Source organism: Haliaeetus albicilla, chromosome 7 (genome assembly GCF_947461875.1).
Source record: "Haliaeetus albicilla chromosome 7, bHalAlb1.1, whole genome shotgun sequence".
Lineage (NCBI taxonomy): Eukaryota > Metazoa > Chordata > Aves > Accipitriformes > Accipitridae > Haliaeetus > Haliaeetus albicilla.
In genome coordinates this window covers 216,521-242,503 of record NC_091489.1, presented here as the reverse complement: position 1 = coordinate 242,503, position 25,983 = coordinate 216,521, and the positions used below count along the sequence as shown (strand labels likewise).

Genomic DNA, 25,983 nt, shown 5'->3' with positions numbered 1-25,983 from the left:
TCCCCCTGGGGTCGGGGCACTGCCCGAGGTAACTCCTCGAGGGAGAGAGCCCTCAGCTTTTAGGTGAGTGATACGTGCGTTTTGAGCCATCACTTTAAATCTTGGGGATTCTTAAGTCGGCCGTGTAGTATTAATTCTCTTTACATCATTGAGCCTGTGGTTTTATAAAATGTTACCGGACTTCTAACTAACTTTTGCTGAAGAATAAATCTAGTTTTAACACCTGTTGGATTTGGTTATGCATGCATCTGTAACACCATGAGGATGGCAAGATGCTGGAACAGGTTGCCCAGAGAAGTTGTGGATGCCCCACCACTGGAAATGTTCAAAGTCAGATTGGACAGGGCTTTGAGCAACCTGACCTAGTGAAAGGTGGCCCTGCCCATGGCAGGGCAGCGAGACTAGATGATCTTTCAAGGTCCCTTCCAACCCAAACCATTCTATGTGAACAGCAATGCTGCTTGGCTTGTAATGAAGACCGAATGCTTAGCTAGGATAGTCTATTGTCAAGAAAGGACTGAATGCTTTTTGCAGCCTCTCTCTTATGAAGGCCACTAATAATATCCTTCTGGTCTACCTGCCTGTGTCTGTCTTCACTGGACGCTTAATGACATGGTATTTTTCAGCTCTCATTTCTGTGATCAATCATGAGTGAAACTAGCCAACAGATTCCAAAGACAGTTGGGGAAGATGAGAAATAGTACACATATAGCACACTTGCAAAGCTTTCATTTGTTGGAAAAGCAGGCTTAAATAATAGGAAAATAAGGAGACAAGAATTTTTACTCACATCTTCAACTAATCCTGCTGCACTATGTAAAACAGGAGTTGGACTTTGTCTTTCATAATGACGGAGTTTTTCATGAATCTGAAAAAGACAAAACTTCCTAAATATACCTACACTGGAATATCTTTATATTTAAGGAATATAATTTTTCTGAGAAGTGTCAGAAAAATAATGTTTTTAGGGTTATTTTTGTTTTGGAGTCTTTTAGGTTTTTTTTTGCTCATGCTAGTTTCACAGACAGCCAGAAAATCTGTTAAGACTTCAGAAGCATAAGGGAAAAAATGAAGCCATTTCACCCTGCTTTTTAGTTGCGGGGCACTGTATCTGCATTTTGGCAATCAAGACAGAAATGTTTTTTCTGAACAAAATATGTTAATTGTCAGCAAATGTCCTTAATGTTTGTGCTTAAATAAATACATGCTTTGGTCAGTATAGAATTCTACCCCCAAAAAACAAAACCCCAAACTTTGGCAAAGTAAACAGTTGACAAATCAAGGGAACAGAAAATAAGTAACCTGTAAGGAAAATGTACTATCATAAATGAACTTTTACCTTCATCAGGTAGCTGAGACTCTTTTCACTGAAGACATCCCTAAGGAATCCCATTTCCTCTTTATGATTTGAATCAGGTCTTAACTGAGATGTCAAAAGGGCCAAAGTTTCATGCAATCCTAAATTTAAATTCAAGATAGAACAAAAGCTTTGTAGACAGCATGTCTCATGGGACCTTCTATTGCAGACTTAACATCAACTACATTTACTTGGGTACCATCTTGGTGATCATTAAGTTTGCGGAGAGATTTATGCTTATCTTCCACTCATTTTGTAATGCTCCCTTCTTAAGCGGTTAAGTGGCGAACACAGCTTAAGATATAACATATTAAGCAAAAGCTACCAAAGCAATATACATTTTTAAAGACATTACTTTTGAAGTTTCCCCCTTCATGTTAATTACCCTTTGTTTCTAGAACAGCTAGCTCTCTAACAAACTTTGAGTTATTAAGAGTGCCACAGCAGACTTGCAAAATGACTGAACTACCTTCTTTGTTGCACAGCTACCAGCTCTACTTCCTGAGCAACTTTGTTTACAAGTGTTACCCTGCTCTTGCTACCTTTGAGGCACCTGTTAGAAGTCAGGTCTGACCAGAGGAGGAAAGGACTGGTGTAGGTTTCCACTGCAGCGGAAGCAAAGCTTGTGGCTAGTTTTCTAAAAAGTGCTTAAAACATCAATATGCCAATTTTGCAGTGCACAGGGCCAGACAAACGTTAGGTTCTTCCTGGTGGACCATGACTGGGAAAACAAAAACAAAACAAAAAAAAAAAAAAGAAAAAAGGGCAGGGGGGGCTAAAATCTGCTCCTTTGGCTATTCTCTCCATGAACTTTAGAGTGTATTTGGATCTGGGAGACTCAAACTCACTTCTGCTTTAAAACTCAGTATATGACTTCACCCTGGGTAGCATACTGGAGAAGCTGGTTAGCAAGCCTCAAATGGAATCGCTGTTTTTAAAGTCAAAAGGAAGAATATTAACAAAGCTTACCAACACCTGTTCAGAAAAATATTACATAGCACTGCAAGCAGCAGAGATACAAGAGCTGAGCTTTAATAAGCATGCATAGAAGCCAGTGTTATACTGAGAGGTCCAAGCTTGTCGATAGGAGCCTGTCTACCAGCATATATTCAGGGGCTCTAGGGTTCTTATGAAACTAGGTGTTTCCTGAAATCTGACTAACTTTATTCATTTCCACCTTTTATACTCTACCTTCCTTGTATTCTTTTAGGGAATTGCTAAGAAATCTAGTTGAACTATCTTAGTTCTATTTTATTTAACTCCAATTTGAATTAATTTCCTCTGTGAAACACATACAGTAAGATTTCAGTCACTGGTCTGTTGAAAGCATGCAGATTAGTTACCCAAGTCTTCTGAAAGCACTGGCATGGCTTTGTTCTTAATCCCGAGAGACAAAACACGATGATAGTTTCTTCTTTCTGGACTGTGATTCAGAGGCAGTCCTGAAATAAGCAAAGATAATACCTAAGCTCAAGCACGCGAGAACAATGGCAATCATGTAAAAATAGTAAATTCCTAGTACATCTTTCTCTCAAGTGTTCTGCTTGACCTGAATCAGGCAGAGTCCTGCAGTTATTCTGCTATGCAAGTAACAACATGAAAAAGATTGTTATATAATAACCGTATGATGTCTTGAATAAAGCTGATGCTGAAGAAAGCAGGTGCTTCCCTATTCTATTCTTAAGATAGACAGTTTTAGAAGGCCTAAGTAACTGTTTGAAAAGACAGAAAAGAAAAAAGCATGCTGCAGAATGGATGTCTAAAAGCACTGACAAACACCACATGCACAGAAGTAGAAAGAGCATGCAGGAAGATGCTGTCACGACAAGATGTTCTGGGGCTTCCTAAAAGCACACCCCAAAGGAATTTACATCCCTCTGGCATTCTGATGCAGCACGCTACGATTACATGCAACTCATTAAAGCTAGTATGAGTGTCACTCCATCAACCTTGGTCATGGGTACTAAGGATGCCACAACAAATAAGGCTACTTCCATTGCTCAGAAATTCCATTAGATGCTTTTAGTGCAGATTTTTCTGGTCACTGAGAGCAAATGACTCGAGAGCAATTTCATTTCAAACTGCAAAACTAAATCCATGCTTGTAATCACCAGTCCAAGATGAAACACTTTGTGTATTCTAGGGCATTTAAAACCTTGTTCATGGGCATAAAATTCATCAGGCTAATGCTTGCAGAAAAATAAACAGCCATAACAGCATGCAAAAAGGATTAGAAAGAAATGTGGGATACTCCAACTCTTTGCTAAATGCAATAAAGGATGCTCCTTGTGTTTCTATTTGTAGATAAACCGCTGATATTGTGATCGCATGACACAAGTTTGATGGTTTTCTGATTCATTTTGATTAGCTGCCTGAAAATACTGTAGTACTGCATGGCAAATTACCATATACCTGTCTAGCATTTTCTAGATTCCTGAGTTTCTCTACAACATACTGAAATGTTAAGCTCAATAGTCACCCGTGTTTTGCACCCCATATTTTCTACTGCTATGCTTAAGCAGTCCACCTGGGTATCAAAAAAGTGATTTCTCTAAACAAGTGAACTCAGAGTGTTGAGATTTCACTCTAATCCATGGATCATACTCCAGTGCATTACATATACTACACATTTATTTAATTAACTTTCAGAAGGACTTTTATTGTCTATTGCTTTGAAGAACTAAACATTTCACTCCCCTCTCCCCACTTCATGCCAAAAGAAATGCATAGGCAATTCATTTAACCACTCTGGTTCCTTAACTATTGCATTTCATTTGACATGTATTTAAAATCTTTACTCATCAAGAAAGGGAACTTTAATTGCATGCTCTGTCTTTGTAACAATGTGCGCTTCTGTTCTGGGTTTGTGTGGCAGGGTTTGGGTAGCCGTGGAGGGGCTGCAGGGGTGGCTCCTGTGAGAAGCTGCTAGAAGCTTCCCAGGCTCCAGTTTGCACCTGCCTCTGGCCAAGGCTGAGCCCATCAGCAACAGTGGTAGTGCCTCTGGGAGAATGTATTTAAGAGGGGACACCTGTAGCAGGGGAGGGGAGTGGGATGTGAGAGAAACCCTTATGCAGACAGCAAGGCCAGTGAAGAAGGAGGGGATGCCCCTGCAGTCCCTGGTGAAATGGCAGCCTGTCTTCCTACAGCCCATGGAGGTGAGCAGGGGAGCAGATGCCCACCTGCAGCCCATGGAGGAGCCCACACTGGAGCAGGGGAAGAGTGAGGAGTCCTCCCCCTGAGGAGGAAGGAGCGGCAGAGACAAGGTGGGATGAACTGACCCCAACCCCCATTCCCCGTCCCCCTGCGCCGCTGGGGGGGAGAAGGTGGAGAAAATCGGGAGTGGAGTTGAGCTGGGAAGGAGGGAGGGGTGGGGGGAAGGTGTTCTAAGATTTGGTTTTCCTTCTCATTATCCTTGTTTTGATTTGATTGGTAGTAAATGAAACTGATGTTGTTTTTTCCCCAAGTTGAGTCTGTCTTTTGCTCGTGACCATAACAGGTGAGTGATCCCTCCCTGTCCTTGTCTTGGCCCATGAGCTTTTCTTTATATTTTCTCCTCCTCATCCCACAGGGATGGGGAGAGGAGTGAGCAAGCAGCCTTGTGGTGCTTTGTTACCAGCTGGGCTTAAACCATGACAGCTTCCCACAGCCAAACTTATGTAGCACCAAAACCCAAGAAAACCCAAGTTATTTTTCCAGACTCTTAGGGGAAAAAGCATCCCACAGAGGAATCTGGAAAATAGGTGTTTTAACACCTCAAGAACCTGACAGCAAACTCAGGAACACTGGAATTAGATGAGTTATCAGCAATCAAAATGGAGGCTTCCCCTAGAGGCATTTCCCATGCTCTGTAAAAATTCTGTTAGCCAGGACTGATCAGAATGAACACTCAGAATAATGAAAAGCATTCCATATCCAGTAATTTCTCAGCAGCATGCTCCATGTCAATACTCAGGGCTGGCTTCAAAGTACTAAATTCAGCCTCGGCATGTGATGTTTTTTGCAAGGGGGGCTTGAAAGCATAAATCTGTCCTTTCATCACTGTAGTATGAATAGGCTCAAATACACTTTTCATCTTTGAAAAATATCTACCCCAAACCATAATACATTTTTTCACACATACCCTTGCCCAGCTGTACCCAAGGCAGAATGTTTGAGCCACCTTCCTTGCCTAGGAAAAGGACTATTGATATTTGGAAAGGGTTAAATAAACTGAACTGATGCGCTACATGGGTTCAAAGAAGGGGATTAAATAGAAGCATAATACACTTTGTCATATCCCTATTACCTTGGAAAATAAACCTAGTGTGGTTCCCAGCCTAATACAACATAAAGCTTCTGTAATCCAGATGTTTCAGTCTAAGTGGTAGATCTCATTTTGGAAAGCAGTTGCATTCTAGCATCTTTCCAGGAGAAGATCACCCCAGTGATCTGCACGCTAGTAAGATCATAGCCTATAGCTGTGACACACGATTTCTCACCTTGCTTTTGTGTACAAAACCCATCCAAATCTGACTGAAGTAGTCTTTCGCTCGGTCCTCTACCCGCTTTTTAGCGTTAAAAGAGCTACTGCTGTGATGGCTAAGTGAGGCACGGAGAAAACCGCGCATCGTGCCTAGTTCGGCACTACGGGGACAGGCTTCTCGTCCGAGGACCCGCGCTCGGGGCCGGGCGCGGCTCAGGTGACCTAGGGGCTTGGCGGGAACCCCAGGGGCGGAGCACGGCGAGGCGGACCAGCTTCCCCGGCAGCGCCGGGCGGAAGTCTCCTGCCCCGGAGAGCGCTTTCCATGCGCTCCACCGAGCTGGGGCACCGATGGCTCTGCCGACAGCAAGGCTAGCGCGGCCGAGCCTACTCACGGCCCAGTCGTGAGCCCAACGGGTATGGGGCGAGGTTTTGCCCCGGACCGGGCTTCCTGCACGCCGGCAGCAAGACGTCCTCTTGCACATCTCCTTCTCCAGCCGCGAGGACGGGCTCTGCGAGCACCTCTCCGGCCCTATCTCAGCCACACGGAGGACTCCGCAGGGCTTCCGCCAGGCACGGCCCCGAGTCCTCGACCTCGGCCAGAGCCCGCCAGGTAAACCCCAGCGAACCCGCCGGTTCCCGCCACGCCGGGGCCCGCGCCTCGAAGGCAGCGTCAGAGCCCGGCCCGGCCCGGCCCCGCCCCGCTCAGCTCCAAAATGGCGCTGCCCCGGCCGCCTGTGCAGGTACGAAGCCGCGCCGCGCTTCGGGAGCAATGCTGCCGCCGGGCGACCGTTACCTGCGAGTGCGGGCCCGGGTACGGGCCCGTGTGGTGCTGGCTGCCTGCCCCGGCAGGCCGCAGAGCCGCTCCCCGGCGCCGGCGTCCCTGTAGCCCTCTGCGCGCCTCGCTCATGCGCCCTCAGAGCCGTTCTACGCGCCGCCTCCCTCCCTCCCCCAACCTGCTCGGGGCCGGGCGGGCGGCCGCGCCAGGGCCGGGGGCGGCTGCAGCCCGCCTGACTCGTCGTGCACCGCTGGGGATTCGCCGCGAAACCGCAGTGTAGAGTGGGGGCGGCAGCGCACCGTCAAGCCTAGCGGCTGCGAGCTCCAGCCCCGGGTTTCGCCCCAGAGGTGGCGGCGCTGGGCGCGGCTTTTCGGTGAGGGGCCCCACGCGCCTCCAAGGGAGCTCGGCAGGCCTCCGGGGCGCCGTGCGGAGCTGGGCCGTTGCCGCGACCTAGCCCCGCTCAGCGCCACCCGGGCTCCAGAGTCCCCTTTTCTGAAGCCAGCCTTGGGGAGTGAGTGTCGATGGTGGTTAGCGCAGCCGTCTAGGCCGCTAGCTAGCGAGCAGCTGTCAGGTGTGCTGTGGAATGGGAAGACTTGGGAGGACGCTGCAGTGGCTTTCTGGATTTTTTTTATAGGGGCAGTCATCCCAGGAGGGGGGACACGGCATTGGAGCATGCACAAAAATACCTGGGGGCAGATCGTGCTGGTGGATGTTTGGTGGCCAGGCATCGAGGGAGCAGAAGCTCACAGGCTGATCGCATAGGGCAGCTGGCAGGGCATGCACAAGAAGCAATCCAGGTCTTAAAGGTAAAAACAAAAAGCTGTATTCAGTGAAGTAAAATGGGTAGCCAATGGAGAGACTAAAAGAGTCGGTAAAAATCACAGCAATATGGCAGAAGATCTGCTAGGCTTTATGGAGGTAGCTTCCCCCCCCATAAAAATGGTAGTATTTGGGAGATAGAGAGGCTAGGAACAGATGAGTTTTAGTTTGCAGAGTACTCTCTCTAGCTCTTCAATTCTTAAAAGTCCTCAGCAATAAAGATAGGACAATCTATTAGCCACTTATCAGATGCAATACTAAAAAATAATTTGGGAGTATAGCTACCTTGGTCAGTCAAGCTTTTAGGCGTGAAACATCCTTATAAAATATATATGCATATGAAGGCTAGTCTGCAGCACAGAACATTACTCTGGAAAGAATAAACAAGCTATTTATCAAAGTATTTACTAAACATTCATGATAATTTTATTGCTTTATAATTTCTCCAAAGCTATTCATTAGTGATATGTTGTTACGGTGACAAATGGCATTAAGACAAAGTAGAAATTCTTCCCAATATTCTCCTAAGGTTCACCTGAACAAAGAATAATACGAAAGAAAATAACATTTTCCTTCTTCCGAGCCAGGGTACAAACAGCAGTGCTTCCATCTGCAGCAATTACTGCTGTGATTGTAAAAGTATAGGAGACCTAAAATTTGTCAAAATAGAGTGGGAAAGGCATGCAGAGACTTGGCAGCAGGCCACTTTGATAATTGTTAAATAAATTTTCATTTAACTTGTAAAAATGCATACATGAATGAGTTTCTTTAGTTAAGTCACAGTTACACAAGTAATTGTCAGATGTGTTCTACTTCTTTACAGTTCTTCACTGCAGATGGTTTAAGGATTTACTCGGTGTGGTTTTTCAGATATGATGGCAGCAATATCACTAAATGCAAACAGGATCAGCTGGTATATTCAAATATAAGTTAATCATTGCAAGAACAGCTAATACGACTTTACCAGCCTGCTGCAGTTACCAGGAGAAAAAAAATCAAATTGCTGTTTCTTGTATCTTTGGACTTTTTTTTATTAAAGCAACTTTGATTTACTGTTTTTGCAAGAGAAAAGGAAAACAAAAAGAAAGAGAATCCCATGAAATGTGAAAACCTACGAATCAGTTTTCAGTTCTGTGCAGTTGTAGGAGATTTAAACTTACACTACTGTGCTGTGATTGCATCATTGAATGCAAACATCATTCTGAAATACTGTAGACTATTGCATGTCAGGTCGAGTTTTTTTTTTAAACAACGCTGTATTTTGCAGAGATTTTATGGATTTAGTAACTACTTTTTTTTGGAGGGAAGCATTGTGCAGGGGGATAAGAAACCCCTATTAAAAAACATCTCGCTAGTGGGGTACTGTTTCTGTGATTTGTCCATCACGCAGAATAACTGTCTATTTTCTTACAAAAATGGAGAACTTAAAATTTTGAAGGTGGACATGTTGCCCTTTTAAAGACTGCTCTTTCTCCCAACAGCTAGCCTTTCAAGCAGAAAGTAAGCAATTATTTCCAAGGTGAAAGTATGTCTTTTGTCTGCTTTTAATAAAATAATGAAGTGACAAATTCCAGTTTCTGAAGAAAAGCCTGCCTAAAATCTAGGAGATAAAAATCTCTGAAGGTCAGATGATTATGTTTTCAAACTACTAGTGTCAGGCTGAAAACAGGCTGAAAAAGATCCAAAGTTCGCAATCAGATTTTCCTTTGGCTAGAATTAGAATAGAAGGGAGGAGGAGATTGGCTATTTTGCTTTCTTCAGCAGCAGCTGAGTCAGATTGGAATGTTGCTATGGAGTCCACAGAACTGGCCTCCATCATACTTGCTTTAGCTGTGGGTAATGTCTTTTCCTATGTGTCCCATCAAAATGCGTTCAAAAATCAAAATGACTTGGAAGATGCAGTCAGGGTTGGTTATCCAGTTTGTGAACAGTCATTTGTAGAAATTTTTTTATGTCTAGTCTAGCCTTGAAAGACTTGTAAGTTTCTCACTGCTTGTGAAGTATATTGATACACAGTTAACATAAAGGAAGAAAAACATTCTATAAGATTATTTTTTGACAAATGAAGGCTACCAACTGGAATTCTTAGGTGCAAACCATTCTTACTGACACCTGAGGCATAAATCGATAACTTGGTTGCAGCAGATCAGTGAATGGAAATGATTCTACTGACTGTCAGGAATAGGGTTTGGTTTCTTTTATGTCATGAAAGAGGTGTTTCCAGGCAGTGAGGCTCTTCTCAGTCAGACTGAGTTTAGCAAGTTTGGTCTTTCAATAGGAACACTGCTGCCTCTGTTCTGAAAGACCAGCACATTAGTAATGTATACTCAAGCCCCATGGTACGCATCTACATTATTCCAAGACGCAACTCTGCACGTCGCTGCTAGCCTTGTATTTTATCTACAAATTCCATCTGCCCTGGCAGTAAGAAACACAGAGTTTGTCCAGGAAGACCCAGGCTCCTACTTTCTACCTGGTATTATGAAAAACAGCTAATATAGTTGAAGGTCAGGATGTGTCCATATGATTAATATGTGCAACCTGCGAGGGGGATCAGGAGGGGGAAATCAGAGGAAGAGGCTCCCATGATGGGCATCACCACACAACTGAAGATGGTGTCTGCAGGCAAGCAGTATGGGTCTTCTGCTAATTAACCTCCAACATACCCTGAGGTGCTGTTGACACAGCATTACAGACAGAACTCCTGCTGTTCTGAATACAGCTTCGCCACTGCAGGCGGCAGTAATGCTACTACCTGTAGTGGTAAACAGAAATTCATAATGAGCATATTACTGTTTGGATAGGCTAAGATGTGCCATGTTTGTATAGTGCAAGTAGCCAGTTTGCTGAACGCTGTACTTCCCTAGCAAGCTGAAGATTTATGTTAAAGGGAATTCTAACTGTACATTTCTGCCCTGGCTGAGCCCTTGGAAGAAACACAGCACTCCTGTTTCATCTTCCCTCCTGTGTGACTGAGACTGTTACATCAGGTTTGGTGAGTGACCATGGGATGTGCAGCCTGCAATGGCAGCACGGCACCTGCCTATTCAGGAGGCAAAATGCAGGAGCATTCTTCAGAAACCTGAGAGCCTCCAGAAAGGGCAGGGAGCTATGCAGGAGTTTTTAAGGATCCAAGTTTCAACTTTGGTACCTATGGCCTTTTATGAATGTAACCCATAATCTCTAGGTAAACCCCATCAGCTCTCTGTTCAGCATGTGTGCAAGAAGTCTAGTTAAGCTGAGGTTCATGCCACTAACAGAGAGCAAGTAAAACCCAAAATATTGTGCCCTCCCCATGTAGTTGTACTCCAATTTTAGATGTAGCATGCAAAGAATGAGGAAAGAGTTAAAGAATGGATGGCAAGGAAGAGGAGTTACATCAGTAATGTCCAGTGCATACTGATACAGCCAAGTGTATGTCTTAAGAATCATTAAACTGTTAAGGCTGACATGTTTAGTTCTTGCGGATTATTCTGGAAATGATTGGTTGAGGGCATTTGAGAGGTTTTGAGTTTTTTTTTTTTTTAACTTTAAGGAGACTGGTGAGAACAAGGCAGTGGAAAATGTTGCACAGTTAGAGAACAATAAAAGAAATGCAGACATTATTCCCCAGGAGTGGAGTAGGATTGAAAAATCAGGCATATGCTGTGCAACTAGCAAAGTCAGAACTGGCTCCAGAATGGGAGCGTAACTGTGTTAACTGTGGTACTGCATACAGACTAATGAGCCCTGCTGAGAGCCAACAAGCTGCAGCATCTGTACGGTGCTGAAACACTGATGTGAGATGTGTATTTTTTCCACCTTACTGCCCTGTGTAGCATAGATACTTGTGAAATCACATGACAAAAGCCATCAAGCACTTGTCAATTGGTGGTCAGGCTAGGCATCATCCACTTAACCTGCAAGGAAGAAGGAATGTGGAATTACTGAACCTGGATATTTGTGTCCTGTACAGCTAGGTAATCAAATTTCTCTTCAGTATGTGTTAGATAGCAAACCTCTCTCCAAAAGATACAATATATGCTTAAAATTAATGTAGAGTTAGAAGGTAGACTCTTCAGTTACTGTCTCCCCTTTCTCAATATTAAGAAACTGTCCAACCAGCGGGCACTTGCCCGGAGATAAATGATTATTGTTGGACCGTTGAAAAATAAATGGTTTTATCCACATCTTGGATGATGCCTTCTCACCGACTCCACTGCTGCAGGCCTTCTTTTGCAAGAAATATCAAAAGTACAATTCTCATTGGGTAATGGATACTTAGGGACAAGGAAATATTTTTATAATGTTTGGCTGACCAGTGAAATTAATCTCAAATTGTTCAGCCCATCTGATATTTGCATTCCATATTTGTGGTGAAAATGATGTGCTCGATTTGGGAGGAAATCAGAGGGAAGAGAACTGTGATCCTCTTTAGTTCTGGAAAATATGGCTCCTGAAATACCACAAAGCACCTACTGCAGCTAGGCACGGAGACTTCTTGGAAAGTATTAATGAAGTAGTGTCAAGACCGATAGCGTGAACATTTAAAAAAATACTTGCTTATGCTTTAGCATTTGGTGAAAATACTGAAATTAAACATCAGACAGACTAATAGTTTATTCAGTTCCCAGTCTAGAGCTGAAGGAAAATGCAATTGCCAGTTACTACAGACTTACTTTCTAAACACTCAGCAACTGTGGGCTACAGTTTTGTAATGGCAATGCGTTGCTGAAAATTAGGTGTTGAAATGACTGACCTGAATGATAATAGTGTTCTTATATAACTGCGAATGAAATTCAAATACCGATTATTTTTGAGAAAGAATAGTAAAAATACTAAGGGGGAAGGGAAGTCAGTAGCATAGCCCCACTTTGAGCTTCTAATGCCCTTAGTAATTAACACTGCTGCTTTCAGATCTTTTCTGTCCATCAAAAACATGAGAGCTGCATTGAAACCGCTTAACCTTCTAGGGAACTGTCTTTGGAACAGCTTCTCCGCTAGTTTGGTTGTAACCAGGAATGCATAGACATAATTATGGCCTAACTCCGATGGACTAGGCCTGGTTTACTTGGAATACTTTTCTTTCACATGCGGATTGAGGAGTAGCATCTTTGCATTCCTTTGTCTAAGAGCTGACCTATCTTACGATTTCCTTCTAAAATCTCCAGTGCTGCCGGCAGCGCGGCCTCTCAGCTGATGACTTGGTGTCGCTCACGTTATTATTCTAATTTCCGGCAGCCTGAACTCCGCTACCAGGGTGTTACGGTGAAACGACATCTGTAAAGTAATCTTTCGTCCGCGCCCGAGGGTCTCTGAGCGCGGAAGGAGGCGCTGACTGCAAATGGCTTGGAGCAAAAAGACGCCGGCGACTTACCGCCCAGCTCAGGGGCACGACTCGCCGCTCTGCTTCCGCCGCGGTCTGACGCCCTGACCGCCCGCGCAGCCGCCGGCCGCCCCGCGGGGCTCAGCCAGCCGGCTCTGCCCCCGCCCCGGTCCCCGGCGAGCTCCGCCCCGCCCACCGGCCCCGCTCAGCCGCCGGCTGCGCGGTCCCGCCGGCCTGTGCTCGGTCTCCTCGGCGCTGCTCTGCCCGCCAGCCGGCAGCGCTCGCCGGCTCCCGCTCCGCGGGCATCCGGGTGCGCCTCGTTGCCCGGCGGCCAGCGCCGCGCCCGGCGGCTGCTGCTGCGCACACAGAGAGGTGCCGCCGCCCCCCCCCCGCCCCGCCGCCTCGCCGCATCCTCACCTCGCCCGTGGAGGGCCTCGGCTGCGGGCAGCATGTCTGCCGTGCGCAGGAAGTTTGGGGACGAGTACCAGGCGGTGGGCCTGGCTTGCAGCAGCGCCCGCAGAGAGCGGCAGCGCTTCGTGGACAAGAACGGGCGCTGCAACGTGCAACACGGGAACCTGGGTGGCGAGAGCAGCCGCTACCTCTCTGACCTCTTCACCACTCTGGTGGACCTCAAGTGGCGCTGGAACCTGCTTATCTTCCTGCTGACCTACACAGTCGCCTGGCTGGTTATGGCCTCGATGTGGTGGGGCATTGCCTACCTGCGAGGTGACCTGCACCAGGTGCATGACGACACCTACAGTCCGTGCGTGGCCAATGTGTACAACTTTCCCTCCGCTTTCCTCTTCTTCATAGAGACAGAGGCCACCATTGGCTATGGGCACCGCTACATTACTGAGCGCTGCCCTGAGGGCATTGTGCTCTTCCTCTTCCAGTCGCTGCTGGGCTCCATCGTTGATGCATTCCTCATCGGCTGCATGTTCATCAAGATGTCCCAGCCCAAGAAGCGAGCTGAGACCCTCATGTTCAGCCGTGCTGCAGTCGTCTCACAGCGGGATGGCAAGCTTTGCCTCATGTTCCGTGTCGGCAACCTCCGCAACAGCCACATGGTGTCTGCCCAGATCCGCTGCAAGCTGATCAAGGTGAGGCCTGGCGTGACAGCGGGCGGGATGGGGCGCCTGGGTTGCGGTGGGCGAGGTGGTCAGGGCGCGGGCCAAGTGCAACCATGTGCCCATAGTGTGGGGCTTCCCTGGTGCAGTCCCTGCTGCTGCCTGCTGGTGGGCTCTGCCCTGCCCTGGGGCAACCGCCCTGCCCCGGGGCAGCTGCCCTGTCCCTTGGCGTGTGGGTGAGAGGATGTGACTGGGGTGGTATGAATGGCTTCAGAAAAATTTGCTGCAGCTGCCCATAGTAGGAGCCATGAAAGAGCCAAGCAGGCATAGGGGAGAAGACGGTCTCATCAGAGACCTCCGAGAGGCATTCCAGTGGATTGTGAGGCTGGCAGGAAGCCAATTTGGTCAGGAAGGATGGATGTGTCAGGATACAGGATAGCTGCAGGGAGGCATACTAAGGCATGCCCCTTAGGAGCTGACAGCTGGGAAAAAGAAATTTATTTGTGATGACATTAAATTAGGACAAAGATCAACCTTGACCTCCTCCTCCACTTGGGGAAACTTGGGAAGCTTTAACTTGCAGTTTCTTACCCCATGGTTCCAGCCAGTGGCGTCCCAGCATTTCAGAGGGATTGTGCAGGTTCTTTAGTGGAAAGGCCCTTTGAATGTCACCAATACCTATTTATTAATCACTGACGATGGTCAGTGTAATTCAGAAGGCAAGAAAACTGGAATCCGAAGGAGATCATAACCAAAAAAATAAAGAAAGCATCGGGAGATAGTAGAGTTTGGCAGGCATGGAAGTCCGGAAGATACATTGGGCAGGAGTAGAATGGAAGGAGAACACTGCATGCAGCATGCCGAGATGAAGCAACATAGCAGCTCATAGCAGCTACATCTTGTCACGGGAGCATGCTTGATGGGGAGCATCAGAAGCTGGATCCCAGTGATGATGTCAATTTCAGAATACCATATTTGAATGTTGTAAAGGTTCTATATTCTCTATGATAATCCTCTCTTTGGAGCAACTGTTTGGCCATTTTAATATTCTGCAGAAACAGGCATGATCCAGTAGGTGACAGGACAGTGGTAAATGCAAAAGGCTGTTTTGCTTCTGTTCTGTGCAGAATGCTTGACTGAGCTGTTAATTTTTCTTGCTGCAGAATACCATTTAAAATGGAGAATCTGCTAAGATTCAAAAAGAGGTTGGAGATATATATATGGGAACAAGCTGTCAGGAGTTACAATGGAGCAATTTTTGTAGGAATTGGAGCCAGCTAAACCATTATTTTTATTGATCTCTAACTATTAAAAATTAGCAGAAAGCCTCCTCTAAAATGCTTAATTCTGTCTATCATCCGAGATGGAATGTAAGTCAAAGTGGAATAAAAGCAGTGTCACAGTTGTGTTTTTACAGTGATAGTAATTCGCTATAAACTTGCTTTTGAAATAAGACACAAAACACACAACCTGGTGCACTTTCTGCTGATAATTCTACTGCTGCACAATGCTGCGATGCAGGTGATTGGGACAGAAAGCACAAGGATATTTGATGGACCTGCTTGACCGATTCATCTTATGATAGCTGTTTCATAGACTAGACGATGAATCAGTGAGTAATATTTGATTTCTTTCAAACAATCATCATGCCCATGACTTCATCTTCAAGCTGCTTTGCGACCATAGCAAATATAAGCTATGGGCACAGCAAAGTTTAAAAGTGAATGTTTGTGTACTAGCTGTCCCTTCAGTCATTACAAGGCATGGTATTAGTTCCCATGTCTTTCTATAAGTCCTCAGTTCATTGAGGTGCCTCTTGAACCAGACACACCATTCCAGCAGTCATAGCAGCCGTTCCGGCAGTATGTGAATTTACATCAGCTGCTTTGAAGTAGCTTTGTGTGTCCTGTAAACTTACAGTGAATGTGCCAGAACTCGCTTAACATTTATCTTTAGCGAGTTCTGCCTTCTTGTGATTTGTGCTCTTTCCACAGTGCTTCATGCAGTGCTGTTGACAGCTGATCTTGCTACACTTCTTCCGCACCCGATTAGATAGGTAGAATTTTTTTTACTGGTGTCACAGTGAAAGAATGTGAAAAAATATGTCTTACCACACTTTTGAACTTGAGATAGGAGACATATTTAGTAGTGAACATCGTGTTTCGGTTGGACCAATGAAGCCCCGAGGATTTACCTTTGTAAAGAAAGTACACCAATCTAAATCTGTCTGAATGGCATTTACTGAAAGTGTGATATATGCCCTAGGATATTTGGTAGATTGCAGTGGTGTCACCACACTGTGCTGGCGTTTGTTTTGGTCCAGGGGACTGCCTAGCAGTGTGGCGTAGCAATGTAATGGAAAAGTTGGGGGCCCTTTTTGGGCTGAGTTGTGGAGAGTTTGGAAAAGTTACAAGACTAAGTGTGTATGTTTCAGCAAAAACTTTTCCAGAAATCCAAGTCTTTCTAATTTACATTGAGTGCTCTAGAAGCAGGAAAAAGCAAAATTCTGGGCAAGAAATAGAAGCTGGTTGGACCTAGCTGCTGAAAATGTGCAGTTCCAGGTCCTGGTCTTTTCAGTGTCACAGTGAGCTGTATTTTAATGCCTGTTAATTCCTGAGCCTCACTAGTGTGCCTGAGGGATCTGGTGATAGCAGCAGCAACCAGCGTCCACCATATGGCGATCAGTATTGATTTTTTTAAAATTAGTTACGATACCTATTTTTATCTTCTCTTGATGGGACTACAGGTGTCACTGATAAACATGATGGTGTTGGTGTGTTAAGTGGTCTGTAAAGTGTTTCAGCTAGTAGTGTAAGACATTTTGGTTCAGAAAGCTGAGGAATGTAACCTTATCGTAGCCCGTTTTCAACACGTGCTAAGCAATAGTTAGAAAAATACAATTGTGAAGAATAGTAGCCATAGAGCCAGTGCTCTTTGGGTTATGACCAGCAGGCACCCATTCTTTGAACTGTACTAATTAATGGCTTTGAATAAGCTGAAAGCAAACAAAACTGTACCGGAAAGTTCGCAGATGGCAGATGACAGGCATTGCAAATAAGTAAGACCCATTGTATTGTGATGTCAATAACTTGATAAGGAGGGCATGTGCAGAAAGTGCAAACAATATGTTTTTTTAATGTCACAGAATCATTCAGATTGGATGGGACCTGAGATCTGTGGTCCACCTGCTCAAAGCATGGTGAGCTAGGAGGTCAGACCAGGTTGCTCTGGGCTTTTTCCAATCTGGTTTTGGAAACCTCTAAGGCCAAAGACTGCACAGCCTTGCTGGGCAAGCTCTTCCACTGCTTAATTGTCCTCACGATGGAAAAGTCTTTCTTCAATCCAGTCCGAACTTGTCTTGTTTCACCTCACACCTGTTGTCTCTCTTGCTCCCGCTATGCACTGCTATAAAGAGCCTGGCTCCATCTTCTTGATTACGTTCCCCTCAGATTTTAGAAGGTTGCTATTAGATCCCCCTCTATGCCTTCTCTTTTCCAGTCTGAACAAGCCCAGCTCACTCAGATCGTAGTTACAGCTTGGGACAACTAGACTATATTAAAAAGTAGCAGTCACCCTGGGAATTATCCAAGCCAGAGCTCCAGGGATAGTGTCACTATCAAAAAACCATACAATTCTTTAACAGCCGTATCAAAGTAACAAGTTCATACTATTTCAGTAATGTAATATATAATAAATGTTGTTGCAAGCTACTAGTCTAACGGTGGGGCAGAAGTGCAGATAGGTGAGATCAGGGTTTTTCCTCTCAAATACCAGAACTGAAAATATCATAGTACTGTATGGCAAATTAGCACATACCAGTTTAGCATTTTCTTGATTCCTGAGTTTCTCTACAACATACTGCAATATTAAGCTCGACAGTCATCTGTCTTTTGTGTCCCGTGTTTTCTACTCCAATGCTTAATTAGTCCACCTGGGTATCAAAACATAATTATGTGAATTCTGTAAATGAGTGAACTGAAATAGGGTTAATAATAATAAAACTGCATCGTGTCCAGTTAAAGAAGGATGTGCATAAACAACAGGGTTTAGAAAAGTGCCGAGAATAAATAAAGGATAGGAGCGAAGACTCAAAGGGCATAAAATGCTTGGTTAGACACAAAAACAGACTAAGTGATGATGCAATGGAAGTCTGCCTAGTAATAAGAAACAAAACAAAGATCCAGTGGCAGAAAGTTAAAGGTGGAAAAATCCAGACGCGGTCTTTTTTTTCTTAGCTGTGAGGCAATTAACGTTCAGTGAAACTCATCTAGACCTTTGGATTCTCCATCTCTGGCCACATTTAAAATGAAAGCTGGGGCATTTCTAAGTAATTGTGCCCTTGTTCAAGCATGTCTTAATTTGCAGAATTTATTTGGCTTTGTGTTGTGTGGGTGGTCAAAATAAAGAATGACAAGTGTTCCTTCCAAACTTGCTGCTGACAGTTTATAGTCCTCTGCCATCTTTTGTGATCCTTTGAGTAAAGCTATATATATGCAACAAAGGTCGCTAGCTAGGAGTCTTAACATATTAGAGCTATTAAGCTATCTTCATTCAGGTTAATTTCTTTTTATTTAACAATTTAAAAAAAAAAATTCTTCATGCCTTGCATAAATCAGTCCTGTATGTAAGATACCAAATACCTCAAACAACCTTTTGCTTTCTCCCAGATCTGTTACCTCTAATCATCCTCGCTGGATTTGTTTACTATTGAGTGGATTTGATCGAAGACTCTTCCACAGAGAAAAATGGTTTGTAGATGAAACAGTTCTTAAGTCATTCAGGCAGCAGTTTGTGCAAATATGCACATCTTTGTCTAGGTAATTGTATTTGATAAAACTTTGGGAAATTCTGAGGTTTAGATGTTGGTTCATACAGCTCATGTTGAACCTTGTTACCTTGGAACAAAGATCATACATTGCCAACCAGTTTGTGCACCCGTTGAAAGAACAGCCAGGTGACAAAAGCAGTGGTGTAGTTTGCAGCTTAGTTCTGCGGGTTCCCTCAGGAAAAGAGAAACGATGTTTTTGCAGTAGTTTGATTACATCTTTGCATATAACAGAGACTGTCACGATTGCTACGTAGTAGTGATTTTGATTGCTTTTAGTTTATAGCGCTGTCTTTTACCTTTCAAAGCACAAATAATCCATGAGAATGCTTTTACAAGCTATCAGCTGGTATTTTCCCTGTCCTCATCAGTAGTGGATAAACTGACTCTTGTGTAAGGGAGAACTTGGTTATTTAGATAGGAAGATTTTTTTTTTTCCTCAGCAGAAAAACAGACACATAGCACATAAATGAAAAAATGCATTGTATTTAATAAGGAGCTGTACACTACCAGCTACCTAATTGGTTATGTAATCACCAGTAAATACGAGGCAGTTAAAAATTCAGCATTTTTAAGATACAGGTGAAGTGGAGAGACAATATGAAGGTACAGTAGTTGCTTAGGGATTTTTTTTTAAAGACAGAAAACTTTCTTAAAAGAGTACCAGTCAGATCCAAGTAAACGGCAAAACTGCTAGCTTTGGCTTGCTCTCAGGACTAATGGATGGAGTTTCCAAGCAATGGAACCAATACATTTGTCAATACAAATGCAACACAGTTAAAACTATTTAGTAACTACAGAATAATCTACCATTTATAATCAATATTCGGCTTCTTAGAGAGTTAAGTGTTTTCTAATAAAGCAATAAGCAGACAGTATTTTAAATCGGCTCTGCAAAGCTTCTTAATTTTAATGGGCAATTTCCACCAGAGACCTTTAAAGCAATCAGCTGAGGAGCTGCCTGGCCAACTGATGTAGTTTTCAGTTATAGTTTGAATACCAGGAAAATGGGGGAGACAGTATGCAGTGGGGGGAAGCTATCATATCAGTATTTTTATTGGACCTGTGAAATGACGTGAATAAAAATGGGGCACTTAGCTTAATAATGATTGTAAGTTCATTATTAAGATCAACATACAGTAGGTGGTACACGCACATTGGCAAGGGGTGATAGCATCATTAATGTCGATTTGGATGGTTTTGTGGAAATGTCACTTACCAGATGTACTGTACAATTACTATGATGCTTATGTTTGAGTAGTACATCACAGTGTCTGTCAAACAAAAATTAGTAACATGTAACAATAATGAAACATGAGTTTAGGCAATGGGTTAAAATGTGCCTGGCTTGTAGATTTTATGCTCATTAATGGGAACTTTTGCCACAGGATATTCCTGGTGAACATCCATTATAAGGCGTGTAGTGTGATACCTGACGTTTTTGTCAATAAACATATATATATATATATATATATATATCTCATAGTAAAGTTTGTAGATGATGATGAGATCTAGTGGCATGATAAGAAAAGTCAAAATTGGTCATATATAGTAGCCTTATAGTATTTAGCATTACTTATATCACCATTATGAAGACCTCAGACCTCATATGTAGATGATAGTGTCATGGAAGAGGCAGGTTTAAACTTCATTGCATTGATTTCATGTTTTGTCTCACATGGTGATTACTAAAGCATCTTTTCATCTTTAGTCCCGACAGACACCAGAGGGAGAATTTCTGCCGCTAGACCAGTGTGAACTGGATGTTGGATTTGGAACTGGAGCTGACCAGCTGTTTTTAGTTTCCCCATTAACCATCTGTCATGAAATTAACTCAAAGAGCCCCTTTTTTTGTCTCTCACAAAGATCACTAAGAAGTGAGCAATTTGAAATAGTTGTCATCCTTGAAGGAATCGTTGAGACTACCGGTAAGATTTAGAATAATATGCATGCTCTAATTTTTAGTCTTTGTTTTCAGTCCTGATATTTTTAGCAATGCAGCTGTTAATCCTTTCAGGATGGTAATCCTGGATGCTCCAGAATATCCTGCCATATGCTACACAGCTTCAGCGGCCTTTACCAGCCAGTAGGAGACATAGGGCTCCCCATAGGGCTCTGCATTACCGATGCCAACACATCCAAGAAGAGATGCACCCTGCCATTCTGAGTATGGCATGTAAAAGAGTACAACACCCTTATGAGACTCCTGTTTTAAGGACCACCACGCTGAAAGAACATTGAACTTTAAAAGTTGCCAGTGTTGCAAAATCACTTTCAGCCTAGCTTGCATTAAATTGAATGCAAAATAACAAATCCAGTTTTGCAGTACAAATACAGACCACATAGTCGCAAATATTGTAGGAACACATGGTTATAGGCAAATATGAGCAGGGCTTTTTTTTCAGTTTTTTTTTAAATTCTGTTACGGTGTTGTTCAGATGACAGCTGACTTTGTGGCCTTGTCTTTTGAGGACTTAATTATTTTATGAATCCTGTGACAATGCACTGTGGTTATGTAAGAAGCTCTGCATCGAGGATCCATGTGCACTGTTAAAGTCCAAATCATTCAGCATTCAGTAGGTTCATCGATATTCTGATCTTCCTCTCCCTTCTTTTGAGTATTTGTTAAACTTTGATTAATCAAGGAGCATTTTCATCCTTCTCTCAACAAGATTACCAGTTGCTTGGTTCCTGCCTTAGAAACAGTGATGTCCTTTTGGCACAGCCAAGTGCAGTCACCTCATGCTGGACAGGAAACAGAACTGACCGATTCCTGTCCACGTGCTGGACTGAGCCCTAAACAAATACACAATCCACCAGGGCAGAACACTCTTTCAGGTCGAGTGCGGCAGTCTTTAGATCCCCACAGAGGCCTCTTCTCATCCTGCAACTGAACCATGTATCTTAGATAAGCGTGCGTCATAACCGCACTTAATGCACTTACCTAACCGGGTATCGCAAGGGAAACATTTTACACTTGTCTGAGAGTTAATGTAGCAGTAACAGGAGAGCACATAACAGTTTGGGCTTACTGACTGCTAATTCTGCCTCTGAAGAGTATCATGACAGGAAGTCTTAAAGTTCTACTCACACAGGATAGCACTCTTGTACTGAGATTGCAACAGATTTGTTGGCTTGGTTAGAACACATTTTAGCTTGTCAGTTCACGCATGTAAATACTGCCAATGATGTATGTTTGCGCTAAGTGGAAGAAATTCTTCTACAAGCTTTACAGCAGTACTTACGTCTTAGCATGGAAGAGAGCTGCAGTGTCTCTGCACAGCTTTTGTCTTGACATACTATTTGGAGAAAAAGTAGGAATGGAAGATTAAATTTTCCATTTAGCTTTGGCTGCCCCCGTGCCCGATCTTTGCCAGAGAATTCTGTAAGCCTCTGCCAAGCGATGGTTCTTTCTCCCAGGGTGACTTCCAAGAAACAGCATTACATACAAGCTGTAAGATTGTTGTTGCTAGCAAGCTAATCCTGTCTTAATTTTATTTTTTGCTTTTATCAAAAGCTGCTTGCTTAGTGTGACTCTGCAATATTTAATGCAATATTTGCATAAAAATCTAGTCAATCAATTAGAGGGAGTCCATGGACTGTTGGGAGATTGACTAGGAACAATTGTTCCATTTTATAATCTATAAATTTGTTAGCTTGCAGGCTACAATAGGTTTTTGTCCGTCAGCCTTACCTTGTATTTTTTGTTTCATATGCCAGTCTACTTACATTTGAATGTCATGCTCTTGTCTCTGTTTCCATAGGAATGACGTGTCAAGCTAGGACCTCATATACAGAAGATGAAGTTCTTTGGGGTCACAGATTCCTCCCAGTAATGTCCCTAGAAGATGGCTTTTTCCGTGTCGACTATTCGCAGTTTCATGCTACGTTTGAAGTCCCCACTCCTCCTTACAGTGTTAAAGAGCAAGAAGAAAACCTGTCCCTATCATCTCCTTTGAATAGTCCTGTCAATAATAACAAAACCAGAAGAGAACAGGTTTGTTCACTTGACTGTATTGATACTGCAGGAGAGAAAAACAGGCTCCCTTTTAAACTTCAGAAGATTAGCTCAAGAAAGGAAGACCTTCCAACAAGAACCCTGAGAATGATTTCCAGTAACACAGAGAAGACTTGCAGTACTGGAGATCTCTTGAAAATTCAAGAAATAAGTCCCATTTCTGATGGTGAAGACAGTGATGAGAGGATACAGCTGAAAGCCTTAAAAATAAATGCCAAGGCTTTGACTCAGCCTACTGTCGACCTCAAGTTACAGAAGAACCCTCCAAGTATGTGCACTTTAGAGATGAAATCGGAAGATAATTTTCCTGCCAAACTTCAAAAAATGAACTCTGATCGCCTCTTTTAAGAGCAGAAGCAACAGAAGTTGTTGCTAATGAACTGCATTCGAGACTGCTGACCTGAAAGAGTTGTCTTACAGTGAAGTGATAATTTGGTTTTGCCAGTTTCAGGAACAACGATCCTTTTTGTGTAATTGTTCTGTACAGATCCAGCTTAGGTAGCATAATAGGACTTTGAGGCGCAGTAGGGTTAGACTGTCGTGCCAAAGAGATTGCTGCCCTAATGATGTTTATTGGCATGCTCGTTGCAAATCTTTGTTGTCTTCCACATATGCAGATGCTTTTTCACAAAGCAAGGACCAGATCCTTAGTTGCAGAGTGAAATGTTCAGACATCAAGCCAAAAAGGGTGTAAAACCAGCTGAAACACAGTTTTGTGCAGCTCAGATCTTGGACTGTTCCTGCTGTATAGAACAGCAGAACACAGGAAGAATCTGTGATGCTTCTTGGTCATAGCCTACTCCTGTCTCAATGACCCTGTTGGAAGGTGGCCTTCCTGTGCAGTCTAGTGGCATGCATCCTTCTTTCTCGGCGATTGTGGCGTGCCAGCTCTGTGCCCCCAGAATCCCATTCATTGTCATTCAGGTAAAGGAAGCAATTTGCAATAGCCGTTTGTGTCAGTTGACTCAAACGAGCTCTCATAAACATGAGGATCATTTATCCTGTCCAAAATTAGACCCCAGCATTCGATCAGGTGGATCAAATGTTGAATTTTAATGACCATATCACCACTCACTGTGAAAGGAACTTGAGGTCAGTAGCTCAACTTAATGGTATGTCTCATATCTCAAGTTCATGAAATTTTAGTTTGGAGACATCTCCTAAGTAAATAAAAGCAAAGTGCTAGATAATGCTCAGTCATTACATGAATGGACAATGGTATATGCACATCTCAGAGTTTTACTAATGAATGATAGGGTCTTTGATATTGCTCTTTTTTTTGGTTACATTTGCCTTCTCCATTTATGTATGATTCTCATTAATTTTGTAGATCTGACATTTATAATATTATGCAGTTTATTGCAGGGTAGAACTCTGTTTTAACATAGATATATTAATACACTGAAAGAAAAAGCAGCACAGGTCTGTAACATGTTAATTGTGCAGCTGGGAGAGGGCTTTCACTTTTTTGAATGTAATGGAGCATTCTTTCAAAGTGCTTCTGCTAATAATGGTGATTTACTTTCAATGCCTGAATGAATATTTTAGAAGATCATCCCTGGAATATGGCAACTGTATCCGTGGAAATGACCAAAAAGATGTCAGTGAAGATTTGCACAGAGGTGTTGGTGTTTTGGTATTCGGTATCTCTTTAAAGTGTCATATAGCTTTTTCTAAGGGACTGGCCTTGAACAAGAGGGAAAAATGCTTTTCTGGTTTTGAAACAAATCTTGCATAACGGAAACTACTGTTTGCCTTACTGATCATCAGGAAATGGTGAGAACTAGACTTGGACTTTCTTAGATTTCCTGGGGTTCTACACTTCAGAATAACTGTGTTACTATTCAGCTATTCTGCTGTCCATCTCAGTCTGTGAAAGAGGTCATCTTTTTCTGGTTGGTAGTGAGCAAGCATAATGAGAACTTGCAATTTTGTAAAATGCAATGTTCAGTACCTTAGCATGTACGGTGCTTATCACTAGCAGAGCACTCCCCAACAGAAGGATCAAATTCTGCTTTTGTTACGGGGACAGAATTCAGTCAAATTTAAAAGGGGTTGCTGTGGCCATACCAATTGGCAACGCATGCCTCGATGACTAGAGCAGAGAGGTAAAGTGATATATCCAAGCCAGGGATGGCTTGGCTTGCATAAATCGCTATTTCTTGCTTTTGATTTCCTGCCTATGGTGTGAAACTGGGAAAGTGGTATTTTACACAGGAGTCGGATTTGCTTGTTGTTGTTCTTGTTTGTTTTCAACATTAATTTCAACATTATATGTGTGCTGAAATCTGTATTTTCGTTTATTAAATGTATTAGTATGGGCTATTTAGATAACAGCGTGAAGTCTTGATGGATGATGACTCTCCCCACTCTTCAGAACAGCCAAAATTAGTATAAAGTAGAATTACATCCACCTCGGGTCTCAAGCATTCTTGTGAGTCAGTCAGCTTAGAGTGCATTTCTAACAGACACAGAAACAATGAGCGAAAGTACCCTGTATCTTCTTTTCCAGGTAGTTAAGTGAAGGGCTGTTCTGCACATGTTATGCAACTGTCAGAGATGTAAGGCAGTAGTATTATGTGCTATTGGTTCTAGAGGATGGTCCTAAGCTATTTTTAGTTTTCCCAGTTCTGGGCTGCTCTCCTATAGCTGCAGAGTAGCTTTAGTTGTGGCCTCCCGTGACTTTCCTGTAGACCAGTCTCAGTGCTAAGCAGAATCTTCATGCTCTAAATGTATTATATGAGAGCTTGCAAGCTGTATAGTGGTTTTCTGCAGTGCTGTCTTTGACAAAAAATTGTCGAAGTACTTCTGGGAGCTGTATGGTGATTCTTTTCCTACTGCGTGAAGCAGAAAGATGTCTTCTTGAGACTGAGGGCTCCAGAGTGCATCTCTCATAACAGTATTACTATTACTCCTCAAGGAGTGTATTTGCTCTGGAAGAGAGTAAGGATGAAGGAGTAGGAAAGCAAACTCTTACAAGCAAAATGACACAACAGGGTGCCCAGAGATATAGGAGGGCAAGGAGGAAGAACATAGCCAGCTTTGCGTGGCCCCAGTGGGACACCAGGGGGCCCATACTGACTGCAGAGTCTTGTGTGACTGAGGGGTAGTGACTCCTTCTCAGGTTGTTAGCGTGGCCCTGTGTACAGGCTGCTGAGGTCATCAACTCTGCACGGCACACAGGCACCCTGGAGAGCTTTACACCGTGTCATTCCTTTCCCCTTGGGCCGCAGCAGTTCTGCCGCTGCTACAGGCAGCTGCTTTCTCAAGGGCAAGGGGCTGGGATAAAAACAGGCTGCTGCACGCTCCAGTCAGAGTAAGATGCTGTTCTCTGGGGACCCGGTGCAGGGAAAGC

The 25,983-nt window shown here is 43.6% G+C and overlaps 2 protein-coding genes across 12 annotated transcripts in view; one reads left to right on the top strand and one right to left on the bottom strand.

Annotated features, from left to right (window-relative positions):
* Positions 1-7,385, bottom strand: part of MPP3 (MAGUK p55 scaffold protein 3) — a 30,892-nt gene extending 23,507 nt beyond the window's left edge. For 2 of the 7 annotated variants that reach the window (XM_069786203.1, XM_069786207.1), the window contains exons 1-4: positions 6,613-6,748; positions 2,701-2,799; positions 1,340-1,458; positions 791-868 (exon numbers count right to left, since the gene is read on the bottom strand). In XM_069786203.1, the coding sequence (XP_069642304.1) occupies positions 791-868; positions 1,340-1,458; positions 2,701-2,725 (222 nt within the window). In that variant the 5' untranslated portion in view covers positions 2,726-2,799; positions 6,613-6,748. Of the gene's footprint in view, positions 1-790; positions 869-1,339; positions 1,459-2,653; positions 2,675-2,700; positions 2,800-6,606; positions 6,750-7,280 lie in introns of those variants that run through there. The other 5 variants (XM_069786205.1, XM_069786206.1, XM_069786204.1 and 2 more) reach the window with 5 other exon arrangements.
* LOC104319165 (G protein-activated inward rectifier potassium channel 1-like) lies at positions 6,027-24,962 on the top strand. Of its 5 annotated transcripts, XM_069786213.1 has the most exons (5): positions 6,027-6,429; positions 7,229-7,400; positions 13,612-13,818; positions 20,322-20,538; positions 22,375-24,962. In XM_069786213.1, the coding sequence occupies exons 1-5, from the start codon at positions 6,236-6,238 to the stop codon at positions 22,974-22,976; spliced, it is 1,392 nt and encodes a 463-aa protein (XP_069642314.1). In that variant the 5' UTR covers positions 6,027-6,235; the 3' UTR covers positions 22,977-24,962. The 5 variants fall into 5 exon arrangements, 3 of the variants coding, with proteins under 3 accessions (XP_069642314.1, XP_069642312.1, XP_069642313.1); XR_011325278.1 differs by lacking the exons at positions 6,027-6,429; positions 22,375-24,962 and adding an exon at positions 18,453-18,533 and having other exon boundaries at positions 7,281-7,400; positions 8,237-13,818; positions 20,322-20,544; XR_011325279.1 differs by lacking the exons at positions 6,027-6,429; positions 22,375-24,962 and adding an exon at positions 18,453-18,602 and having other exon boundaries at positions 7,281-7,400; positions 8,237-13,818; positions 20,322-20,455.
* The last annotated feature ends 1,021 nt before the right edge of the window (positions 24,963-25,983 follow it).